Genomic DNA, 25539 nt, shown 5'->3' with positions numbered 1-25539 from the left:
TCTTTTTCCCTTCCTGCAAAACTCCACTCCGGAGACCCCCTCCATCTCAAGCTATTTTTACCCAGATTTTGATACATTAGCATCAGCTAAAAATAAGTCGTTTCCATGGCAGCAGCGGCGCTGTGAAACACCGTACATCTCCGCAAGAGCGGCCGCAAAAGAGCCGGGGAGCGCTCGCTGCCTCCACCGGCGATCGGGGCAGCGCCTGCCTGGCCCTTTGAGGTGGAGGGGGAATATTTGCAGCCGCTTGCTTGGTCCCCTTTGCCCTGACCTCTTGGAGAGCCACCCTGGGGTTCCCTGCTCGTGATGTTTCCCCTCCTGCCTGGCCCGAGAGATGCTGAGTTTTGGTCAGTGCCAGCGTGATGGGGCCGTGTTGGCTGCAGTGAGGCTGCCTGGGGAACGATGTGCTGGGCTTCCCTGCAGCTATTTTGAGCTGAGCCTCAGTGATCCTGCCATGGGTTGGGGGAGGTAGGGTTGGGGAAGCAGCTGAGCCCCGCGGAGGCATCTCGGTCCCCATCGTGGGGACAAGGATGGAGCCGTGCTGCCTTCCCCGCCACTGACCGCCCGCTGTGCCTGCTGCGGTTTCAGTGCAGCGGCGGCTGCGGGCAGGGCAGGATGATCCGACACGTGTACTGCAAAACCAGCGACGGGCGGGTGGTGCCGGAGTCACAGTGCAACCTGGAGACAAAGCCGCTGGCCATCCATCCCTGCGGGGACAAGAACTGCCCCTCGCACTGGCTGGCGCAGGACTGGGAGCGGGTGAGTGCAGCCCGCCCTGGGCTGGGGGGGTGCTGGGGGCGAGGGCTGGGTTTTGGGGGGACGATGGAGGAGGGATGCCCTGTGGTGGTGTCAGGTAGGGGTGTGCAGGTCTCAGCTGTCCGTGCTTGCACCCCCACAGTGCAACACCACGTGCGGCCGGGGTGTGAAGAAGAGGATCGTGCTCTGCTTGGAGATCGTCAACGGCAAGATCAAGACTCGCAGCCCCACCGACTGCGACGTCGCCAAGAAGCCGGTGGAGGAGACAACGTGCTTCGAGCGGCCGTGCTTCAAGTGGTACACGACCCCCTGGTCGGAGGTGAGCGGGGATGGAGCCCAGGGCGGCTTGGGGGATCTGCGGGAAGGAGGTGGGGGGAAATACCCTTCCTTCAATATGCGCTTGCCCTGAGCGTGTGGTGCCCCATCCCCTTGTACTAAGGGCCATACCACCTGCAAAATAACCCAAGGAGATGGGTGGAGCTCTGCAGGACGCAGCCCCTGAGGAAGCACCCAGGAGAGCCCTTTCTCTGCACTGGCAGCTCGGGGCAGAGAGCCTGCCCTGCCACAGTGCAATTGGGACTGGCTGTGCTTGGGGACAACAGGAATGAGAGGAGGTGTTTGGGGTCAGCTTTGCCTTTTTTTTTTTCTTTCTCTTGTTTTGTTTTTGTTTTCTTTTCGTCTTCCCTTACCCTGCAGCTGCTGGTGGGTGTGCATGGAGCCCGCAGGATGACTACCGGGGGGATGCAGAGGCTGGGGATGCGGTTTGCCCCAGCACCCTGCCAGGGCTCGGTGGCTGCGGGGACGAGCCCCGCGAGCGCAGGCGAGGAGCCGTGAAGGGCTGTGGCCGGTTCCCTGCGAGCCCTCCCTGCCACAGCCCTCCTCGTCCGTGCTGCAGGCGCCTCGTTTTATTTAGCCTTGCAAACCATGGTTGCAGCCTGTAATTAGCCAAAGCAGCCCTGCGGTAGTCCCAGCCTGATCAGGCATCCAAAGGGCAGCAGGCAGCGAGCGCTGGGCCCAGGAGCGGCTCTGCAAACCTGCGCCCGGGGTGCTGGTGAGGGGTCCCACGGCCTCGGGGGGGCTGGAGCAGCATACAGACCGGGCCAGCTCATTCACGGCCCTTTGCAAAGGGAGCGGGAGGAGGGGGACCGCGGTGCCAGGGGGTGGGAGCACATCCACGTATCCCCGGGCAGAGCCTGCTGCAGGCGGCTGATGTTGCTGGCAGCAAAGACGGAGCAAGAGGCCGGCGATGCGGGGCTGAGAGCTGACATTCAGCCCGGGGAAGAGTTCACCCCCCTGCCCTGACATCTCCAGCAAGCACTTTTTTTTTTTTTTTCACAGGTTCTAGCTTAACACAAACCCTTGCAATGGCAGGGTCTCACCTCACCCCCTTTCTCTGTTCCCCAGTGCACGAAAACCTGCGGCATCGGCGTGAGGATGCGGGACGTGAAGTGCTACCAAGGGAAGGACATCGTCCGGGGCTGCGACCCGCTGGTGAAGCCGGTGGGCAAACAGACCTGTGACCTGCAGCCCTGCCCCACGGAGCCCCCAGGTAAGCCCCGCTGCTGGCAGCACGCCCAGCATTGATTTTTCCACCGATGCCCTCCCTCAAGCAGCATCCCCCAGCATCTTGGCTTCAACCAGCCCTCATCACATTTGCTGGTCATTCCAGGGAGGATGTAAAGGGAACAGCTGTCCGTCTGTGCCCAAGTAATGGGGCACCGTGCACTGGCTATTTCTGGAGATAACCCCATTAGATGAAGGGGAGAGTTCAAAAGGAGCACGGCCTGACCTTAGATAAAAGGGAGCTGTGGAGAGCTGACTCTGATGCTGCTTCTGTGTGATTCCAGCTAATGTCTGTGCCATTATTTTAATGATTTTTTTGGTCTCCAAATGTCCTGCGGGATTTGTAACTATCTCGTTATCTGACTCGTCTGCTGGCTCAAAGCCCCTGTGATCTTTAGCGAACACACGGTTCTAATTCTTTAATAGGATTTGGGAATAAGGACAGTGTGGGAGAACAGCATGAAAATGGGAGACAGATTTGGGGCTGGCTGGGCTCCGGTCCCGCTGGGTGCCCTGGGCTGACCTCTCCTGCAGGGTCCAGGATGCGGCACGGTGCTTGCGAGGTGCTTTGTGCTCCCCTCGTAGCAAGGTCTCTGCCCTAGGAGCACCATGGTTTCGTGCATCCTATGGATTTTAAGCAAAATATATATATAAAAAAACCTGTAAATCTTATGGGTTTTAAACAAAATATTGCTCTGAAGGTTTCTCAGAGAGCATCACAGCAGTTTCTGCCCTCTTCCCTCTCTCCAGCAGCTCACTTGCCCCAAAATCCTGCTGTAATGCTGCTGGATTCCTGTTGACTTTCTCACCTAGCCTCTTTGGGGCAGAAGTTTTATGTGAGGGCAGTCTCTGCCCTACCAGGAAAGGTCCTTGGCCTGAGGGCAGCTTGGTGCCAGGTTCCTATGGTGGCTCCAGCAATCCCTGGGCAGCTCCATTTCACAGGGAAGATCTTGGAGCTTCAGGGCTGGGACCAGATGAGCCTCCCCAAGCCAGGCGTGAAGAAACGGGTCAGCCTCCTCGTGCCTGTGCTTACGTTGACAATTACATTTATGGAGAAGCTCCATGGTGTTTTCCAGGGGATGCTCTGCCAGATATCAGGGAGGTGGCAGTTGCAGCCAAGGTGTTTTCTTGCACAGGGCGGGCTGTGCTTGGAGAAACATGAGCTTGCAATGGTTTCTTTGTCCTTTTCTTTTCCATATCCTTGCCTTTTGCCTTCTGTCCCTCAGACGACAGCTGCCAGGACCAGGCAGGAACCAACTGCGCTTTGGCCATCAAAGTCAACCTGTGCAGCCACTGGTACTACAGCAAAGCCTGCTGCCGCTCCTGCCGCGCGCCCCACTCCTAGTGCCCGGTGGCACCCACGGCACGCACCCCTGGGCTGCACCCCCTCAGCAGGGCTCTGCGTACCATTCAGTAAGCGCTACGCGTCCCACAGACCGGTGTTAAGGATGCTCTTGGCTTGGTTGGGTTTTTTCCCCCCCCCACCCCAGCGATGCAGAACTACTACCCTGGTCCCTCTCTGGCGTAGGGGAACGGTGCCAGCACGGCTCGGCTGCAGAGCCGTTACCGCTGTACATTGGGAGCCCCCCCGTTATCAGAGCTGTACATAAAGTCGTGTATATTTGATTCCCCCGCCCTGCAGACACGCGCACGTGTTTCACGAGGCCTTGTCTTTCGGTTTCTTTCCTCTGTGCAAGTTTGGGGTTGACGAGGGGATGGCGTGAACTCTGTGAAGTGCCAATTTCCCTTCGCAAAGTGGGGGGGTCAGTGCCTCTCCCCTAATTTATCCCCCAGACCTGCGCTGTCTCATTAGCTGCATTTAACGTGGTGGGAAGCTGATTTTTCGTTTGCTAAATGAACTCAAGCCCATTTTTTGTAATATGTAGGTGTATACTTTTTCAGAGAATTTTATCTTATAATCAAATGTTAGTTCCATAGTCCTTACACCTCTCCCCGTAATGCTGACATAGTGTATATAATATGGAAACATAACTGCACTTTATATCACAAAAAAGACGTGCTCTTTTTTTAATATATTTGTTTACAGACAGTGAACTTTATCCGTATAATCATTAATTTGTACTCATATGTATATTTTAATAAAGTTGTCATATTTATGGTGGTATCTTGTTTTATTCTCCAATTTTATTCTCCAGAATAGAGGAATTTTGGAGACTGCCCCATCTGCTGGGAATGCTGGAGTCAGGGCTGGGTGGAGCAGAGCAGCTCTAAGTTTGGGAATGGTGGTTGTTTGGATGGTAACAGAAGGAAAAGTCCCAGCAGTGGACGAGTCAGGGATGTTGGGATGAGAGCTCTGGATTAGGAGCCCTTTGGGGTTACGCGTGTGGCTCGAAGAGCTGCAACCCTGAAGCTTCTCAGGAGCTTCCAAGGGCAGAAGTTTGATGGGGTGCCAGGAAGAAAAGGGCCTTTCTGTGCTCCCAGGGGTGGTTATTGCTCCATGTCTCTGCAGGCATGATGCACTGAGGCTGGGATGAAGGCTCTTTAGCATCCCCCATACAAGTGCGTGCACCCAAATTAGTGCTGCATTGCTCCCCTCAGCAGGGAAACTCCTGCACCTGGGGAAAACTCTGCAAACAGCACCCTGTGTTAGAAGATGCAGGGACAAAAAGGTCAGCCTCAAAACCCATGTCAAAGAAGTAGTTTATTTCTTTATTTCTTTTTTTTTTTTTTTTTTTTTTCTTTTTCTCCCCCTCTGTGATTCCCGAAGTCCTGTACAAAGATCACCAGGTGAAGGTTAGTGACAGTCAACTGTTTGCTTAGTTTCCAAGCTACATGGGAAGGAATAATGAAAAAGGAAGGAAGAAAGGGCGGCTGGCGAGGGGATTACAGTCACGAGAGATGTAAAGGAGAGGGGGCCCCGATGCGTGGAAACAAACCCGGTGAGAACTGTACACAGGAGCGTGGCCGCAGCAGCTGCCGTTCCCCCAGAGCAGAGGCATCGTGCTCCCGGGGTGTGACACCGCAGGGACCAAACCCAGAATATTAAACACGTACGAAACCAAACCCAGCCCCCCGCCCCGGACAGAAACCCCCGAGAAAGTCAAAGATACTCATTAGCAAAGACTGACTTGTACTTCAAAAGATTTCCTGTGGAATTAAAAGCCCTCGTGGTTAAAAGTAAAAGATCCAGCTGGGCTGCAAACAGTCTTTGCGAGCCGAGGGGGCTGAAGCAAGGGCTTTTTCTTCCCATTGCAATTTTTTTTTAAAAAGGAAAGCTGACCTGGAGCGCAGCGCTGAGGCCATTAGAGTCTCTTTGCAGCCAGTCCGTCCTCCGAGTCCCCCAGTCCGGCGCGATGCTTTTGACCTGAATAACGCACGGTCCGGGGGAAAGAGGGTGTTTTGTCAGGCAGGCTGTGAGGACTGCGGGGCTGGACGGGAGGAATCGAGACAGCCGGGAGAAACCAGAGCACGTGAGTCCCCACCTAGGCACCACTGCAATGTGCAATTCCTCCCAACGCGCTGAATGAACCCAATGGCTCCTTTGCGGCACGGGACGAGCTCGGCGGCCGGCTCTGCGCCTGCTGCTCCGCCAGCGCAGCCCTGGCCGGACCCAGGGTGGCCGGCGGAGCTGGGACAGAGCCAGGGCTGCGGCCTCCCCCGGGCTGCCCGGTGATAAATGCAAAAGAGGTGGCTTTGCCTAAATCTAAAGTGTTTTGACGCATTCTTGGATGGGGAGAAAGTGTCATGGCTTTGTTTTTAGATGAAAAAAAACCCAAATGCATGTTAAAATGTGCATGCGGGAGGGGGTGGGCACAGCCAGTCACTCTTGCTCACCCAGCCCTCCATCAGAAGCCACGTACGGCGTTATTCGGAGCAGAGCTGCTGCTTATTTACAGGGGTTGGCTACGGCTCTATTCCTCCATCCGACACCGCGCTGTGTGTTATTTCCAGGTAACGCAACGGGTTTGCAAACCCCTCCAACCCAGCTCCCTCCAGAGGGGCCATGGGGCTGCTCGGGGGGCTCCAGGGGCAGGGACGGGCTGTGCACGCACCGGCCATCCCGACCCTGAGGGGCTCGCGCCTGGCACCTGCGAATAAACCACCAGCTTTAGCGGTGAGACGGCCTGGGAACAGGGCAGAGCCACGGTACGGAGCGGTGCAGGAGGGAGGTGGCAGGAGGGGGTCCCTGCTTTGCTGCGGGACCATGGCGTGCATCTGTGCACACTAGGGCCAGGAGCAGTCGGCTGCAGTGTGTCCCTGCGACGCGGTAGCAGCTGCCCACTGCCTTGCAGCACGAACCATTTTGCAGCCCCCCCCCCCCCACTCCCGTGCCCCGTTACTTGCTTGTCATCACTCGGCGTTCCAGCCGAACGTTGAGGGAGGACTACTCTGTATAAAAGGATGCACAATATCAAAATCCTCTTTATAAAAGAAAAAAAAAATTGCAACGCAGCACTAGAAAGTCTTGCGTCCCAGCTGCAACCATCCTCCCCCTCGCTCCCCTTTTGGTTATTTTTTTGCTACCCCCTTCATATTGCCATTTAGCACGTCTCTGTCTACAGAACGTAGAAATACATTCAATTTTTTTTTTTCTTCTTTCTTTTTTAAAACACTTCCATGAATTTAAAAAAAGTTCTCCCTGCTGTTAAAAGCCCCGGCGGCAGCGGCGAGGTGCGAGGTGATGCTCCGGGCTGGGCGGGCAGCCAGCACCTCACACGTCGGTGCTTATGCTGCGGCTGCGGGAGAAGGCTTCCCGCATGGCCGAGAGCCGGTTGGGGTTGAGTGCCTGCAAGTTGGTCACGCTCACCGGCAGGTCGAGATCTTCCTGGCTCACCGTCTTGTAGCTCACCCGGTCCCCCCCGTTGTGCAGCTCCTCAGGGGGTTCTTGCAGGAAGAAGGTGGGGGGCTCGTACGGTGCGCAGCTGGGGCAGCCAGGCCGGCTCGGTGCCGGTTTCTTGGCAAAAGGTGACGAGGCGTAGAGGGACGGGCCGTTGGTCAACACTACGTTGCGGTTGCAGTGGAGCGGCGGGATGTGGGAGTGCACGGCGAAGTCGGGCTCCTCCTCATCCTCTTCGGACTCATCCTTCTTGCAGCAGTAGTACTGAAACGGGACGGCCCCGCGGGGCCGGGGCTCAGCTGCCATCCCAAACCACCCACCCTGTCACCACAGGGCTGGTCCATGCGTGCCAGCCCTGGGGACCGGTAGGCAGGCAACACTGGGCTGCCCACAAGCTCCTCTTCCCATGGCAGCCCCCATTTTGGGCCACGTTCCCCCAGCCTTACCTGGAGCCTACAGTAGCAGAGGACGGCGATGATACAAAGCAAAATGACAGTCGCTAATATTCCACCTGTGATGACCACGGTCCCGGCTGTCATCCGCCCTCTTCTCCATTAACAGCCTGCAAAACGAGCGCACAGGGTGATGGGGTGCAGCGGGGGCCAGGGTGAGGCCGGTGGCGGGCAGTGGGACCCCAAACCCTCAGCTGACCCCTGTTTGCAAGGGGCTGGAATCAGGAGGGGGGGTCTGTGGGAGGCGATGGGCAGGATGGGGCCAGATCCTGGCGCCGGGTGCCTGTGAAAGCCATCAGGGAGCCCCTGTCCCCTCCAAAAGCCACCTTGCATGCAGGGGGATAAAGAAAGCTTCATGCAGTGGGTGAGAGATTTAGCAAACAGCAGCTCACATCGGGCTCTTCTGCATGCAGGAAGGGGGGGCCCAAGGGAAAGAAAACCTTCTGCCCAGTGCCCGTGGCACCCCGGGCACGCTCCCGGCTCCTGCCTGCTGGCAGAGAGCTTCAGCGATGGGAGAAGGAGCTTTGCAGTCAGGATTTCTGAGCTGTACGCATTTTTCTCTGAGCCTATAATCCATTTTCCCCACAAAAACAATGTGGTATTTTAATTTGGAATAACTGGAGCTGCTAAGTGAGGCTTTAATGACCGCAGGGACAGGCGTGCTCCCCTCTCTCAGCAGTGAGCCGGGGTACGGGATGTGTCTGCCCCTCGCAGGAGGCACCGAGCTCCTCACCTTCGCAAAGGCCAAGCCACGGTGTTGGGGGGCAATGGGGGCACCCTGGGGGGAAGTTTTTGGCAGCCTGGGGCGAGCTGTTCATTCCCACCACAGCGAACGCCACAGCTGGCACCGAGCGTGCTGGACATTACAGAGATGCTGTGGCTCAGCTTGGCCCCACGCTTGCGTTTTGGGGTATCACCCACACCCTTCCCTCCCCGGAGTGCTTCGAGGAACCCGGGTGCTGACACAGAACTGGTAGCGGTGGGACGTCCGGTCCCTGCTTCTGGCGCTGCCGGGCTCATCCCACGCAGCGCACGAGCCCCTCAGTGCCAGCACGGGTCTGAGCATCCCTGCCCCCAGAGCTTGCAGGAGGGCTTGGATTTCCCTCCATCCCAAGCAGAATAAGACCAAGCGCTTTGCCACAAAAAAAGGATGCCGAGGAGACCCATTCCGACCCGCACGCACCGCGAGCAGCTACGCAGACAGCGGCACTGACACCAGTGCTGCCCCGCAGATCCAGCTCCAGCAGCCCCATTATGCTGCAAGCGTCGGGCAGGGAACAGCAGAAGCGACAGAAATTAAAGAGAGAAATCGTACCCTGACCACCTACTGTCCAAGCGCTTTAACAAAGCTGGCCTCCAGCTCACGCTATCAGGTTAAAACAAAAAACCAGCCACCTCAGCCCCAAATTACTTCAGCATCCGAGGAAAAGCAACCGTATCTGTCAGGGATTTAACTTCCTTCCAAAGAAAATAAATCCGTGGCATATTTTCAGGCGCTTAATGTCCTGCTAAAGTTGGGTAAGCGCTGAATGGATAAAGCAGTATCGCGTTTTATGTTGCTGCTGAGCAGCGCTGTAGGAGGGAAGGTAATTTATAACGACGTCTGAACGCTCGCGCTGCGCAGCCACGGGGCGAGCGCCGGGCCAAATCCTGCCCTCATTCCTTGGGCAAAACGCAAACTTTGGTTGCTGTTTGAGGAGGGATGGAGGCAAAGCTGGCTGGAAACGTCCTTTGCTGCTCCCCTTTGCCATGACGGTGCTGCCACGGAGCCCAGGGCAGGGGCGTGCAGGGCAGCACAGGACCGGGCTCTGGGTGACCCAGCTCAGCCCCGCAGCCTCTCAGGGACGGGCGCTGCGCCCATGAGAGAGGATCAGCATCCGATCTTAAGTGGGGGGGCTCATCAAGGGTTGTCGAGCCAATTTGCACGGTTTCTGTCCAGCCACAGTGAGCCAGATGAGGCATCGCATCCACCAACCCCATCCAGGGCAAGACTGTTTGCATTTCGCTCTCCCCGCCCCGTAACATACTTGTCTGATTAAAGCTGCCTACCTGGAAGCACTAAACTCTCCAGCGTGAAAAGCTGGGGGAAGGCAGAATATGTGGAGGCTCATAAGCAGAACAATTCCTGTCTAGACCTCCTTTATACATTTGTTCCTCATTTCACGCTCCACAGGCTCCCAGATTCATATAGTTAGTAATAAATATCCTGCTCAAAGGAAGTGCTTTGCAGCTCCGCTGCCCTCTGCTTAACAAGGAGGCTGGGAACTGCACGTATTCCCCTGACTCCAGAAGCTGGAGATTTAAACGAAATGGCCGAGCTAGGTATGAGATAACAACTGGCAGCACAGACGCGGGTGCTGGCAGGACTGCTCGCACCCGGTACCCCAGCACCTGGAGCAGGCGGGAGCTTGGACCCGACCGTAATGAACACACAGGAACAAACACGCAGCCAGAAAGACCCCACGCTCGCGGGACACTCGGCTCAAACCTTCCGCACGGGACCTCTGGCCCGCATCCTCGCTCCTCTGCCGATCACAACGGTGATCTCACGTGGGCAGAGAGGAGTGGGGATCAGCTCTGCCCTGCGCTTCCAAATGGCCGAGATAGAAAACGGAGAGAAAAAAAAGGAAAAAAAAAAACCACCCCACCCTTCCCAGGGAGCAGAGGAGGCCAACATTGTGTCCTGAAGTAACACCATCCTGCCTTGCCTTGGCTCTGCTCTGCGCTAGCACATCCCTGGCCGTCCTGCGCGCTTGGCCGAGTCGTTTCTGTGCCGAGCCCTGCTGCCATGTGTGGGCGTCCTCCCGCACCCGGGAACGGCCTCCGAGGGGGGGGCGACCCCGTGCGCCAGCACGCTCCCCCGGGGAGGGTCCCCATGCTGCCAGCACGGACCCTCCTTCGAGCATCACGAGCCATGGCGAGTGGTGGGTCAGATTGTTTGGCTCTCTCTGGGGAGAAGACCCAAGGGAGCAACCTCAATGAGGAGGGGGGCCATTCAGGTTGGGAAAATTAAATCCTATGTGGAAACCGGGAGTTGCCATCTGTCCGAGATGCCGCTTCCCTGAGCCGCTGGGTCTTGCTGCCGCTGCTGCATTCCCCTCCAGAGCCGGGTGCAGGCAGCACTCAGGACCCAGGACCTTGGCCCAGAGTAACAAGAAATCACACTATAACAAACTGGCTGGGGCAGAGGAGACTGGATCTGAGCCTGTGCTGCTGCAAAATTTTGGGGTGAGCCTGGCTTACACCCCACTGGTCCCCACCCGGTGCCACGGCTCTGCCAGAGGGTGAACCCCGGGGAGCATCAGCACGAAGGAAAGGCACTGCCCGGCCAGCAGCCACCAGCCTGGGAGGTGGGAAAGCCAAAAAAATGTTTGGTGGCAAATACAGCCTTATTTCTGCATTTCCCCCAGTTCCTGTAACCCTACCCAGTCAATGAATAAGAGCCGGGCTGCTAGGAACAGCCGGGCCGCGTGCCAGCAGAAGACTTTGCATTTATGGAGCCAGCGGAAAGGGCAGCTGCCAGAAACACAGGCGGAGAACGTGGCTTTCCATATGAAAAACACTTCAAGCAGAAGGCCTGCATCACTTTTGTTTGCTTTCTCTTCCTCCTGACGGCAGCGTTCCTGGCCTGGGGGCCGATGCTCTGCGTAAACAGCCGGGATTTAAACAGCCAGGTTTGGCGGAGGGTGGGCTGGGGAAGCGGTGCGTGGGCTGCGGACCCATCGCTTCGGCAAGACCAGCTGGGCACTCCTCAACATGACGACGAGACGAAACGTATCTCATCAACCAACGCTTCCTCATCTCAGCACAAGTGCTTCCCGTGTGGGACCCCTCCGTATCTTCTTGCACCCCATACTCCCAAGTTTCTTTCGGACATTTTATGAGCAGAAGGCACTCAACTCCCTGCTGTCCCCTGTTTGGAGAATGCTACTCGCAATTTCCCAGGCTCATCCACAGCAGATGGGTTCTCCTGGGTGCTGGAGATGGCTCAGAGATCCCAGCAGCCCCATCCTCCCATCCGTACCCATCGAGATCACGCTCGCCCCCCCTCTCTGCTCACACACCAGCCTTCTGTACAGTGGTTCCCGCAGTCAGGAGGTGCTTTCCCTGCCATGAAAATGGGGTTTTGCACCACTATTGATAGTCCCTGGCACAAGAAGGATTTTTGGAAGCGAGTCTATGGTGCATCAAAGAGGGCTCCACTGCCTGGGAGATGCAGCCAGGTCTGCAACGCTGCTGTGGCTTTTAAACAACAAATCAGAACGGGGAGCAAAACATTTCACACCCACCCAAAACTGCACGGCCCTGTCTGGTGGCTGCAGAGCCATGACCTGGTTTGAGGCCAATTACAGAGCCACCTGAGTTACCCTTCAGAAGTAACTCACAGCCCAGGTTAAGCTAAACCTGCGGTGGCACCTAATGCACCCCCAGCCCCCCTGCCCGCTGGGACAGACCCCAATATTCAGCTCCCACTCATGTCTGGACCAGAAACAACACATTTCACAGGCAATCTGCACGCAGTGCCTGATAAATTATGCAGCAGATAGGACACTGCTGGAATCGCGCTGAGCTCCGCAGAACAGGATCCCGGCCACCTCCAGGCTCCCGCGCTGCGCGGCGCGGCTGGGGCAGGGCTGGGATGGCAGCTGGGGATGGGCTGTGCTGGGGACCAGGGCGCCTGGAACGGCCGAGGGTGGGAGGACAACGGCCGTGGAAAGGTGACGGGAGCTGAGGTGCGAGAGAGCCCTCTCCATCCTCAGGCACCTGCTCGGGGCTCTCCCATGCTGGTTTTAGTGCCCTGGCAGCAGGAGTTAAGCCTGGAGGTACATCAGGCCAACACAAGACGAGCATCGGGCCGATATGTATCCCCCATATTTGGGGGGATAACCCATGATAAACCCCTCCAGGGGACTGGAGAGGCCGAGGAGCATTCCTCTCCTCTCCGCCTGTTCTTCTGTCTGCTCTTACTATCGTCCCATGTAACCATACATAACAGCAATATTATATATAACTAAAACCCAGAATTTTATAATCCAAAGTATTTTCTTCAATATTATACGGCAGCCCAAAAACTCCTAGAAAAGCCAGCTGTTCTGATAAGTTGCATGAGCTTTTTCCCCGTATACGTATCCCTGCGTGCACATCCCTGCTGGCAGTGACGCTGCCGGAGCAGCCAGGCTGTGCTGCACGAGAGCAGCTCCTCAGCTACGAAACCCGGGAAAGGAGGCCCAGGCTGCTCAGGAGATGCATCACACAGCAACAGCCGCTCCGCGTTTTGGGGTTTTCCTGAAGTTAAAAAAAGCAGGCTGCCTTCAGAGCCCGTCCGTCCAGGGGATGCCTGCCCCAGCAGCCGGCTCTGCAATAATGAGGCAATAATGTCATTTAATGCAACCAAATCACACCTAATGAAAAATAATATTTGCACAGCTCATCAAAGCGGCGTTGAGGCTTACTAAGCACAACTCCAGGCATGAATTTAAATGACTGCAAACGCTAACCGGAATGCAGCGGTGCTGCTGGGGAAGAATGGGGGAAACCACGGAATCACCCGGATGGTGTGCACCATGGTGGTGGTTCCCTTGGGAACATCCCCTTCCAGTGCCCCTGGGACCAGCCCAAGGGTGCTGCTATCGCCATCCCAAATGAACTAGGAAAGGCAGAAACTTCGGCATCATCTGGAATAAAGCAGGGAATACTCACCCTGCTCTGCCCTCCTGACCATCTGTGAAACTGTACGGAGCACATCCTGAAAAACATCAACAAGGATGCTACCGGTATCGATAGGGATGCTACCGGTATCGATAGGGATTCTATCAGTATCGATAGGGACATTAGTGACATCGATAGGGATGCTACCGGTATCGATAGGGATGCTAGTGACTCGGCACTGCCCGGCAGTGCATCCCTGCACACAAGCCCTACGCTGGCATCAGTCCAGAAGAGTTAAATCCCAAAACCAAGCCCAAGGAAGGAACCGGGGCAGATGTGATGGACTCACCTCCTGGTCTGACCCCACGCACGATGAGCTGCCACAGCAGGGGCTCCTGGCCAGCCAGTCCCTGGCAGGATTTGAGAGCTGCTGTCAGAGGGTTTTACCCCTCCCCAGTCCCACCTTTCACGGCCCAAACAATCACACCCTGCTTAAGTACCAGGAATTATTTCCATATATCAGCTGGAAAGCAAGCTGTAATCCCAGACACACATAAGCAGCCTAAACTCCTTCAAAAAAAAAATAAAAAAAGAAAGAAAAAAGCAAGAAAGATAGGCTGTCTTTCCACCCTGCATCATTTAATCGCCTCTTGAATGATGGTTTAGTCAGCCTGAGATATTAGCATCAGAGAGAGCAGGTTTGGGTATTAGCAGCTTGAGATAAGCTATTGCGATCATTGCTGAGCGGGAAATAAGTCAGAGGGTGGGGAGCACCCACCCGCCCTGCCCACCCCCAGGACCTCTCCTAGCAGGGAGGTTTTGCAGGCTGGAAATGTCCCCGTGCCAAATCGAAAAGCTTGGGTTAGCTTCCTGAGAAACAGCAATAAAACTTACTCCTGATCAGAACGTTTTCCTGACCAGTTCACGGAGCAGGCACTGCTCGCTCCCCATCACCGTCCCGCGGGAGAGCTCACCGCAGCCCCCCAGCAAGGCACAGTCTGCTGGCAAGAAGGTGGAAAGGCCCAAATTGTCAGAAAACTCTGCTGAAATGATACACCAAAGATGGGGGCGGGGGGGGAATTTGTCCTTCTGAAAGAGCAACTCTTTCCAGAATTGCTCCTCTCACCTGGATTTTGAAAGCTCTTCAGGCTGAGAACCCACCGCTGCCCCGAGAGCCCGGTGCAGCCAGGGAAGCCCCAGGGACCTGGTGCCTTGCACCAACAGCTCCCACCAGCTTTCCCGCTGTCACATCTCCCGGCAAAGGCTTCAAGAGCAGGGTTTCATGGCTCAGACGGGACTGCTGGTGGGTGTGGACGGGAAGAGTCTCACACAGAGCCTCTGGCTGAGCTCTCGGCAAGTTACAACCCCGGCTGGGAGCTGGAGCTGCCTCCTGGTCCCAGGAGCACCCGCACCGCAGGTGGGATGGGTCCAGCACTCCAACCCATGACAGTCCTGAGGACAAGGCTTTTACGGGTCAGGTGCGCTGGTTTTGCCACCCTCTGATGCAAGGCAACAGGGAGAGCAGCTCTCACGGTGGCCCTCCCAGCAGTGGCTGCTTTAGCTCCAGCGATTTGTTGGCTCCGGCAGTGTGGTGACGTCTGCACGGAGCCTCATCCTTATGGGAAGACTGGCCTGGGGGAGACGGACTGAGTCAGCCCTGCTGGGATTCAGCCCTGTGCTGTTAGAAACACTACCTGCTTCAAAGTCCATGTTTGCATCACTTACTTAGCTTTTGCCTTAGGCAACCACAAAGCCACGCGGATCCCAGCGCAGCACTGTGAAGCCAGATTCCTTGAAATCTATCAAACATCAGCCTGTTTCCAGATAAATGGGGCTTCCCCCAGGCCAGGTGGGGGGAAGTCCTGCTCTCCTTCCACCCCCTGCACTGGTGATTGGGAAGGATGAGTCCCCACACCTGACCTGGTAGCCCCTGCAGATGTCCTGAGCCGCGGATGAGCCATTGATCCCGAGACGCAGATGAGCCATCAATCAGCGGCGGGGGAAGGAAGGACACGTACAGTGTTCATTTCCAGTAAGCGGTAAATCCAACAGCTTTGCGTTTCCAAAAGGTACGAACGCAGCTCCGTGGGATGGGGAGATCCTCGGCAGATTAAAGCCTTTCTGAGCTGCACAACTCGCTCTCATTTATTCAGGGTTCACGGACACAGAGTTGGGTGGAGGCATCAGGGAGCATCATCTCCTTGGGCCTCATTAAATGCAGCAGCCTGAGAGCCCGAGGGATCACCCTCCATCCAGCTGCAGAGATGGGCAGGACCAGCACCCCTCTTCTGTTCTTGTTCCCCCCAAACCCAGGGATGAGCCCTTGGGGCTGCCTGAACAACCCTTCAGGCACCAGCAGCCCCGCTTGGGATCTCCAAAGAGGTAAATGTTTGTGCCTTAAAAAAAAAAAAAAAAACCAAACATAAAAAAAGGGTAGGGAGTTTCCATAGCTACAGCTTTACATTGCTCTGGCAAAGGTTCAGGTCCAGCTCGTGTAACGAGAAGTAAGCGGAGTGTTTTTCCCACTCCAGCGCAGCAAGGCAGCACGGTGCATGAATAAAGAAGTGAAGAAGAAGAGCGCGAGCTCAGGGATTTTGGAAATAACGTACAAATGTTAAGGACTGGTACGTGAGGCTGCCGCTAGCACTGCGCTCCCTGCCCTGCCTGACCCATCGCTTGTATGGGGCATGAGCTGCATTTGCAAGGCGAGGGGCGGGGAGGAGCCCCCACGGCCCCGCTGTTGTCAGCAGGGCGAGCGAGATGCGCACGGGGCCGGTGTCAGTACCGAGGCTCACGGGGAAGGGCACGCACGGCTGCAAACCGCTCTGATCGTGAACAAGAGGGCGATGGGCTTGCTCATTGCTCGTGGCCGGGAGTTTTCCTACAGGCAGTAAAATCTCCTTATGTTATCCTTTTTAATAAGGATTTATCATTGCTGCATCAGGGGAATTTATACAGACCCGTCTGAGAGGGTAATTTTCAGATTCTTGGCAGCTTACACTGAACCGGTGCCAGTAAATTTTCCTTTTTTTCCTCACCTTAATTCTGTTACAGCTTTTCCTGGGAGATGAGAGAGGGAAAGATTTAACTCAGAGGAAAAAAAAACCCCACAACAATGAATTCATAAGCAAAAAAGCAGAAAAGAGAAAGTAGTTCATACAGGACAACTGAATAAAGGCGGATAAAGAAACAGAGAAAAACCTTCACACAAATTGCTCTACTCAAAACCGTGTGGGCTGCGGGGATCAAATGCTTGAAATATCGACTGTTCCCAGGGACAGCATCTTTCAGAAATCAAAACACACGTGACAGATCTTTTTGCCTAGCATCAGCATCCGGACGACGCAACCCCTGCCTTTGAAATGACTCCTTGAGGCGAGAGAGGCCCTTGAGAGCGATGCGGCAGCTCTCCCTCCCCGCGCTCACTCTCCCCTCTTCTCACCATCCCCGGCAGCCAAAGCCAGGCCACCGCCGGCACCGCACGGCACGGGAAACTGAGGCAGGCAAGGCTGGCGGCATAGGGTGCTCCCATCACCTCTGCCAGGGCCTGATGCCCGCACGCATCGGCTCTGCGCTCCCCAGCTCTGCGTGTTAGCAGCAGATCGATGCCAGCATCTTCCCGAGCACGCTGCAGTTTCTACCTTCCTCGCTTAAACGGTGCCTGACCTGCGGCACCTCCAAGGACTAGAAAATGCCAGGTAGCTTCTCTTTGAAAGCCCAGCCTTAGGCCAGCTCTCTGAGCCACCCCCGAGCGCTCCAGCCCTTCCTCGGCCATGCTGAAGGGTGGACGGGCCAGGGATATGGGATGTGCTTCCCTCAGCCCCCAGGGTCAGATCACAGAAACCCTAGGGATGTATGTGCGGAAATGCCTCCATTCATCCTGGAAAGCTGGAGGAGACTCACATGCCAGCACGTCCCACCCTCCGAATCCCAGCTGGATTTCACCTTTCTCCACTTGCATGGTGAGAAAGCTCCCTTTGCTTGAACGCACTGGGAAGCAGGTAGGTTCTGCTGTTAAATAACACTGCCCCAGAGCGAACCTTGCAGCTGTGATGAGCTGGGAACACAAAACCAACGTAGCAAAACCTTTCACTGCACCTACGCTGACTTTCTGAGCTATGTAGCGTCACCCTGGCCCTGCTGATGCTCCAGTGCCACAATGAACACCTCATGAACAGCCCGCCTCAATGGGGAACCATCCAGAAACCTGCTAACAGATAAGTTTGAGTCTCAGAAAACCCAGATCTGCAAACGTGAGCACCTTCACTGCCCTGTGCCTGGTTAGCAGACCAGACCCCCATCAAAATGCAGATGCCTGACTCTAACTCTCCGCAGTCAATAGTACTACCACAACCCAGCGATATTCGTGCTTTATATTTACTGCCAATCAAGTCAGACAATGTTTTAACCACCCACCCTTTCCGTGTCAATCCTAACATTCAACAATATAACACAGTATTGACAGAGGTATCCAGAAAGCAAGTAAGATCAGTGCTTGGTTTCTCAGAAACTGGCATCACAGTATTGTGTTTTCTATAACCTCTGTTGTTTTATTTAAAAATACAACAAAAACAAAGATGTGGTGCCAGAAGTACAAGGGAAAATATGTGCAACCAAGAAAACCCCACTTTCTGTGGGCTGAATCTGCTCCCACGAGCTACCGTGAGAATCAGGAATAACTCTTGAGAAGTCAGTAAAGCTAAACCGTTGCGAATCAGAAAAAGCAAGCTGGAGCTGTCTAATATTAATTGCATAAATGTTATGCTTGTCTTCATCTTTTAAGGGGATATGCCTGCCCACGGGATGTCACATCCAGCGCTGGCAGAGGGGATAGCAGCAGGCAAAGAGCAGCCGGGATCATCCCGCTGCCCTTCTCCGGGTACGTCTTCCGCTCCGGCACAGTCAGTAAGAAAATGGCTTTGGTCACAGCTGGACCAGAGAGGTCACCTGGAGGGATGTGAGGAACACCTTTCACTCGCTTTAATGGATGGGGAAGGTGGGGGCTGGTCCCCCTCTCTGCCAGGGACACGCTCTCCCGAGAGCTGCAGCACCCAGCAGTGGCCAAACCACGCAGATTTTTGCCTGGTTCCTGTTTGTACAAGGAAAGGCATCTCAGAGGGAACCTACGGGACAGACGTAAGTTTGAATGACTCTCCCAGCCCCTCCTTTGTGTAATATAACAATAAACCCACAAAACTCCCCTAACAGCAAACCCAAATTGACACTTACCACCCATCCCCTCCCAGCTCCACTCCCACTCTCGCAGCACGGATGTTTTTCCCCAGATCCCACTGCTAATCTTCCCAGGGCTTAGCTACCCAGCAGGCAACACCAATCAAGCCAAGACGCCTCCTTTTCCTTCCGCATGAGCGCCTTATAAATTGCATCCCTGCAAATCCCTGCTCTCACTGGCTGGCAAAGGGAGACAGGGAGAGATTCCCCAAGAGCAAGGCCGTGCGCTTCCCAGGCCACCTTCCCGCAGCCGGGGCACGGCAGCACTTGCTCAAAACTGAGCCTCTGGCAGCCTCAACACTGTATTTCCTCCTCAGGGAGGGAGTTTAGCTTGGATTGCCACAAAAGGCATCGTGTCTTGCCCTGTAACTCACGTATATTGTGTGAACTAAAGAACGGCAACGTGCACGCTGTTGTTCTGCGGATGCTTTCTACAGCTGAACTCACAGCAGAAGCCAATTGCAGCAGTTCTTTGCGCTCTAGGAGAGCCGCTACTGTCTGTCAATCAATTTAAATACTTAAGGGTCGGTGAGGTTTTTCTTAAGCACACCCTGCGACCCATCCCATGGTGTTTCGGGGGGAGCAGCCCCGGCAAGGTTGGAAGCCTGCGGGGGCAACGCACAAGCTGTAATCTTGGAGGCAAGCAACAAAAAGAAGAGAGTTAATGGTTTGTCAAAGCCTGGGCAGGAAGACCCATGGCAGTTCTTAAAACAAATCCGTACTGAGAGCAAAGGGAATCCAGATGTAAACCCCACGGCAAAGCCCAAGCAAGGCCCTCCTCTTCAACGGGGAAAAATGTGGGTTTCAGAACAGGAGCTCTGTACAGGGATTGCACTGTCCCTGCCAGTCACCGCAGAAAATATTGCATTATTTCCTAGGGAAAAAGCCAAACAACCCAGAGGAGCAAAGGTGGGATACTGGGAAAAAAAGAATGAGCAAAGCTATTTGCACCCAAGCCGTTTTTCTGACAGGAAGCGGTGCCTGTGAGCGGCTGCTTCAGCAGAGCTGCAATTCGCACGCTGGAATGCAGCCGCTCCGGGGGCTCGTCTGGCACTCGCCCTCTCGTCCCGGCACGCTCCCGCACCACCCAGCTTTGATGGAGCCCCTGTATCAGCTTCGACGACCAAGCCCAATCCATCTCTGTTGTGATGGGTGCCGGCTGACGAGTCTTTGAATTTCAAGACATTTTGATCCGCTTCAGCTGAAGTGACCCGCGCTGGGGAGAGGGCTGGGGAGACGGCGACCTCTGAATCCGTCCCAAGGCTGCGGCGGTCCCCAGACAGTTTCAATGCAGCCCCATCACCCAGCAAGCTGGGCATTTAGATCCCCCAAGGCAACCACTTTCCTTTCATTAATGCTGATACGTTTTCCCCTTTAACCTCAAACAGAACAAAACTCTCGGCGAGTGAAGGGACAGCCTGGCTTTGGCTGATGCCAGCTCTGCAGGCGCGAGAGGAACAGGCAGTGCTGCAGAAGGCCACTGTTATGGTCCAGCCTAGATGTTCAGGCAGCTGAGGAACAAGGGACTGCTCTGCACAGGAAAAAATGAAACCCCAAAGGACTTTTCCTCTCGGTTTGCTAAGAGTCCCCTCCAGCAGCAAGGAAGGAAATCCCAGCTGTGTGGCGCGCCCACCGCTTGCAATTTAGTGTAATGAGCTTATGAGCTCCACCGGCTCAGACCCTTTGATGAACTTGTACCTAGAGAAAAGCCATAGCATGGCCGCAAAGCCATACCCAAAGCTGGCAGGGCTTCGTCCCTGCCCGGCAAGAAGATCATCTCCTTTATCCCCTGCCCAAGAGAGGCCAGCCTTAGGAGAGCCTAAGCTGGAGTTTAGCAGCAATTCAAAGAAAAAAAGCTTACAAGTTTTTTCACCAAAGCTTATTTTCCAGGCTGGCAGCTTCCAATGGTCATCTCGGCACCTGTGTTTTCTGTAATTGGAAAGGAAGAGGACCGGGCCGTGGAGCAGGAGCGGTGACCACCTCGCAGGAGGGCAGGGCTGGAGCACCCGCAGAGGAACAGAAGGGAGAAGGCAAGGCTGGGGTGTGTGGGCTCTGAACAGCCTGGAAAAACTCTCCACAGGCAGCCACTGCCAGGGCCCCTCTGCAGCGCTGACACAGCCTCATGGCAGCAGATGAGGCAGAGGAGGGCTGGAGGCAGCACCCAGGATGGGACGGTCCCGCTGTGGGCAGCGTGTCGTCGGCTCCAGGACTCCACGGGCACCCCCTGATCCTGCTCCCCCTCCACCTCCCTCTCAGAGAAAACCAGTGGCAAAACAGAAAGATAGATGTGGGAGACCGTGACATTATTTCCTCCCCATCACAGCTCTCCGAGGGGGCACAAAACCGACGGTGAGAATTAATTCTCTTTGCCCCGGGGCCGAGGTAAGAAGCCAGCAGTGATTCCTGCCAGGAGCGCGTGCAGATGTGAGGCTGGTGTGAGTGACAGCAGAGCCACATCTCTTCCCTTCCGCCACATGTGAGCAGCATCCTTGTCACCCGGGCGAGAGAAGGGGGCGATGGCTGGCGCGTCACTTCTGTCAAAAATTAACTCGTCTTTCTTTTTCTTTTTTTTTTTTTTATAAAGACGTGGGCTGCAGAGCATCTCCTGCAGTGGCCCCGCTCAGCCCCCCTCTCCCTGCAGAGCCTCCCGCCCTCGTCCCAGGTGCTCAGGGGCGGTTGCTTTACCCACTGCTAATGACATTTATTTTCCCTTCAGAGCCCCGAGGAGGACTCGTTCTCTCACCCTCCCTGCTGATGTGAATCCCTGCTGCCCTATTATGCTCATCTGAGAGGTTTTTTTACTGTTGAACTGCTGGTAGTCTCCCCTACATCGCCACTCCGTGCCCCCCAGCCTGCTCTTCCCACAGCCAGATGCACACTTCCCAGCTTGATCCAGCCAGCATTGAAGTAAAGAGAAAAATTCCTCATGTTTTGAGGTTGGATCGGGTCCCTGGCCGGGCGAGGATGGGCTGAGACGTGCTTTTGGACTTCTAGTGACTTGCCTCTAAAATATCCTTCAGAAAAAGGCAATTATCTCAGTGCCATTAAGACTTTCCCCGTTGCACGGCCAGATAACTCGCTAGGAATCTTTTGAAATAACCTTTAAACAATAAGTCCTGTCTTGTTTACTGAATGTCCACGAACTCAACAGTAATGCACCCAGATGTCACCCGTGTCTACTGTAGGCCCAACTATTTCTGGAAACACACCAAGGGCAAATTGCTTGGATCACGTCAGATATGGTTGCGGAGAGAATGTGACAAGTTTCCATCTCTTTGATAAAAGCCGTGGAGCAGAGCGATGTTTCCCAGGGCAGCAGAGCTGCGTCTACCTCCAACCCAGCCCCGGGCGGGAGCTGCATCCCTCTCCGTGGCTCACGGGCAGGTACAAGCGGTGGGAACGCAGGTACAAGCAGAGGGAACGCAGGTACAAGTGGTGGGAACGCAGGTACAAGCAGCGGGAACGCAGGTACAAGCGGTGGGAACGCAGGTACAAGCGGCAGGCGCGTTCCCGCTGGGGAGAAAATTAGCGTTGCTGTCAAGCGAAGCTCGGCAAGCTCACAAACTGCCATGCCGGGCGGTGTGTTGCTGCTGGTGGCTTTTGTCCTGGAGATAAGAGATGGGGAGAGAAGCACTGGAGACAGCAAGGAGGGGGCTGAGCTGTGCTCATGGCCAGGCAAACTTGGGGAAGACATCTCGGCCCGTCTTGTGCCGTTGTTCTGAATGAAGCTGAACACCAGCTCTGACCCATCACAGGTGCTTGTTCCAGTGAGCTGCTATTAATGGGTCATGGCTGTTTCCAAGCTTTCAAGAGTCCAAGGATGTTTCAAAATATTATTATGACTTTTAATTTTGTTCCCCAACCTTTCCAGCTGACCCCTGCCCAGGGCTGTTCTCGTGGGCATTGCAGGGCTCACAGGTTCCTGAGGTCCCAGCCTCATCTGGGTTGGCCTCAGCTGTGATCTGAACGTGGCTGAAAGGTCTGGAGGGGATCAGAGTCTGTCACCCAACCTATTCGTCATCCCTCTACCGGTCTGCGGTGCTGGGATTTATGCTTTTTTCTGAGGCAAAGGGTGAATCAATCCTGCCTACTGTAATAAATTAGATCATGAGGAGAGAAGGAGATAACAGACAACGACATGGGAAGAAGCGTAAATTAAAATGGGAATGAGTTGCAAGTTCAACCCCAACACCTGCCACCTCTCCTCCATCCCTTCCCTGCTCCTCTTCAGCGTTATAAGTTGCATCACAAGCCGTGGCTGCGGGAGCCCTGCCAGCAGCAAGCACCTCTTCACTGGCCGTGTCCTTATCCATATCCATGACAACCCGACAGCCAGGTGCCAGAACACCACGAGTGAGCAGGGACCAAGTTAGCCCCGTTCCTTACACCAGCGCTGACACAGATGGGCACCATGCAGCCAAAAGAAAAGCTCCGAATTCCATAACTACCTCACAGCTTGGCCAGCAGCAAAACCCCTCACTGACCCATGGGCATGAAGGACACATCCTGATGTGCCCAAAGGTGAGCGGCACGGATTTCTTCAGCCTGTGAGCACGCAGCTAAGCGCTCTGGGCTGCACATAAATGCCTGGGGGCATTGAGCACCTTTACCTCTTTGTACCTGGCCTCCAGCAAAACTTTTAAAGGATCCTACGTGCTCAGGTACAGCTGTAGGGTCAGCTGGTGTTCCTCAGCTTCAGACATGGGGACACCTTTAGAAAGACTTGGGTCACTCACAACGAGTGGGTCCTCTGTCACCTAAACCACTTCTGAACCTGTTCTCCTCAGTTGGCAAAGCCTGTGAGACCAAACCTTCAGGCTCGACTCTCGACTCTCTACACGAGGGTTTGGGGACGGCTGCAGTCACAATGGAAAAGGATCAGGAGGAGATGCGACAGCTAGACCGATCTACCAGGTTTGCTGGAAAATAAAGAGAAACTCGGTGGAGACACAGCCAGTAACCACGGTGCTGGTAACGCTCTGCAACTCTTTTGTGCTCAGGTAGGCACAGGTATTTAAGAGCTGCCTGCGTTTGTAATGTCTGTTCACTGACAAGAAAACAGAAAGGAACAAATGCTGTTTCCTTCCATCCCCACATCTTTCGTAAGTGAGAACCAATGTACTGATAAATCAACATCAGTCACTTTGCGGGGGATTTTGTTGAAGTTCTTTATATCTACTGAGCACCAGCTCCGTTCCTTAAGAGGTCCTGTCATCCTTCTGCACAGAAATCCTGACATGCAGAGGAAGGAGGTTACACTTCTAATTACAGCTGTGCGGTCTTTAAGGTGTTTGAAATCTCTTTGCGCCAGCTGACAGCTGTAATACATCTTTCTGCTCACTTCAGACAAGATGAAAACCAACCAGAAAAGGCTGCAAAAAAACCCTTCCATTATTCACACGCCATCGCAACAGGGCAAGAGCCTAAATACAGGTGTGTGGATAGTTCAGGCACTTAGTTCATGCACAATTTACATAATTTTCCCTTAACAGCATTATAATTTAGAGGCTTGCTCAGTGAAGATAAGATACAATGACTAAAACCCCATCATTCTGGGCACTTTTGCTCTCATGAGGTCACCCAGGAGCACTGCCTGCACGCTAAACACTGGGATATCCCCCAGGTTTCCTAAAATGACAGGCATCCGTCGTGAGAGACTGAAGCGCGTGATTTTACCACCTAGGTTTTATGCTGATTTCACTGCTCGTTTTCAGCTAGAAGACAATCTGTTGAACCTCGAAGTGCAGTCTTCTCTTACCTTTAATTTATTCTGTCAGAAAACTGTCTACCTTAACGAGTGCCAGCACACCCCCACTACCTTGCAAGTTTGGTGATCTGTTATGTCAAATATAAATAATCCTGTCTGAAACCAGTCGATACTGGGAAATGAAAAGCCATCTTCCCCTGGGGGATTTCTCTCCCCCTCCCACAGCCCCCCCAAGCCCGCAGCCTTTAATGTGCTGAACAACATCCATGTGCTTCTGAGAGCTGCTATATTAAACAGGGACCAGAACAACCCACAGCTAATTGTGCTATCACCTTCCTCACATTCAACTCTGGATTCCTCTCCATCACCATCGCTTTGGTGCGTGTGAGCTAGCAGGCTGGTTTGCTGCCTAACCTGGGGCTGGGGTGGTCTCTGCAAACACATCTGGATGGCATGGGGGGTTCCTACGTCCTTCCAGACCAGGACCAGAGATAGGGACAAACCTTTGTCCTAGATGCATGGCTGCAGGTGAGATGCCCAGACAGGCTACCGAAAGAGGCCAGTTTCAGCTGGGTGAGCAAAGGAGGACAAGCTGTCCCCAGGGCAGAGAAGGACACGACCCATGCACCCAGGCAAGGCATGGACCGGGGGGCAGCTTTCCCGCCCCCATCCCTGAGAGATGCTTTTGTGACCTCCTTCATAGGCACCGCTTTGAAACTAAAGATGCTGTAGGACCAGGGAAAACCAAGCCTGGAGCACCCTGATATTTTTCATCCTGGTCTAAGGCAGTGGGACTTCACCAGTCCCCCTGAGACAAGCTATCAGGGAGCAGATGCTGTGCAATTCTCCCTGTCCCTATTCATTCTGCCTTCCCCCACCTTCCAAATCCCTTCCCAGCCCCAACTCTGGCAGCGGGGGCTTTCCTCTGCCTGCTTTCCTCCTCGCAGGCATTCCCCACCAGGGAATTTCGCTGCTGCTCCCCCCAGAGCAGCGATCCCACCGCTGCTGGAAGGCCGTTTAGGATGCAGGGAAGTAAACAGGGGAAAACACCGCACAAGACCCCCAAGGTTGTGAAGGACGGGGAGAAGGAGCCGGGCAAAGCTGGGGGACGGGGGGTCCGGAGCCTCCGCGGGGGTGCCCTGTCCCCTCCTCGCTTACCTTCAACCGGGGGAATTGTGCCGGATCGCTCAGGTGAGGACCGCGTCTCCCGAAGTCTCCGGCTCGGAGAGCATCAATGCGAAAATAAACAAGGAAAAGGAAAAAAAAAAAAAAGCACAAAACCATAAAAAAATTTAAAAAATTGAAACTGCCAACCGAGGATGCGAAGGCGGGCGGCGGCGGGCGGAGCGGAGCAGGCAGCAGCCCCGCTCTCCGCACATGGC

At 54.9% G+C, this 25539-nt stretch overlaps 2 protein-coding genes across 6 annotated transcripts in view; one reads left to right on the top strand and one right to left on the bottom strand.

Annotated features, from left to right (window-relative positions):
- ADAMTSL2 (ADAMTS like 2) overlaps positions 1-4444 on the top strand; it is a 25198-nt gene extending 20754 nt beyond the window's left edge. For all 5 annotated transcript variants that reach the window (XM_086763989.1, XM_086763988.1, XM_086763987.1 and 2 more), the window contains 4 exons: positions 589-759; positions 899-1075; positions 2161-2305; positions 3546-4444. In XM_086763989.1, the coding sequence (XP_086620115.1) occupies positions 589-759; positions 899-1075; positions 2161-2305; positions 3546-3664 (612 nt within the window). In that variant the 3' untranslated portion in view covers positions 3665-4444. The remainder of the gene's footprint in view (positions 1-588; positions 760-898; positions 1076-2160; positions 2306-3545) is intronic.
- On the bottom strand, positions 3801-25539 carry FAM163B (family with sequence similarity 163 member B). The gene is made up of 3 exons (XM_086763991.1): positions 25316-25539; positions 7564-7679; positions 3801-7381 (listed from the first exon to the last, which is right to left on the bottom strand). Exons 2-3 carry the CDS (start codon positions 7654-7656, stop codon positions 6992-6994), a joined length of 483 nt encoding a protein of 160 aa, XP_086620117.1. The 5' UTR covers positions 7657-7679; positions 25316-25539; the 3' UTR covers positions 3801-6991.

This window comes from Chlamydotis macqueenii, chromosome 20 (genome assembly GCF_036417535.1).
Source record: "Chlamydotis macqueenii isolate bChlMac1 chromosome 20, bChlMac1.mat, whole genome shotgun sequence".
NCBI classification, from domain to species: domain Eukaryota; kingdom Metazoa; phylum Chordata; class Aves; order Otidiformes; family Otididae; genus Chlamydotis; species Chlamydotis macqueenii.
Note: the sequence above shows the minus strand (reverse complement) of the source record. Positions and strands in the feature narration are given on the sequence as shown.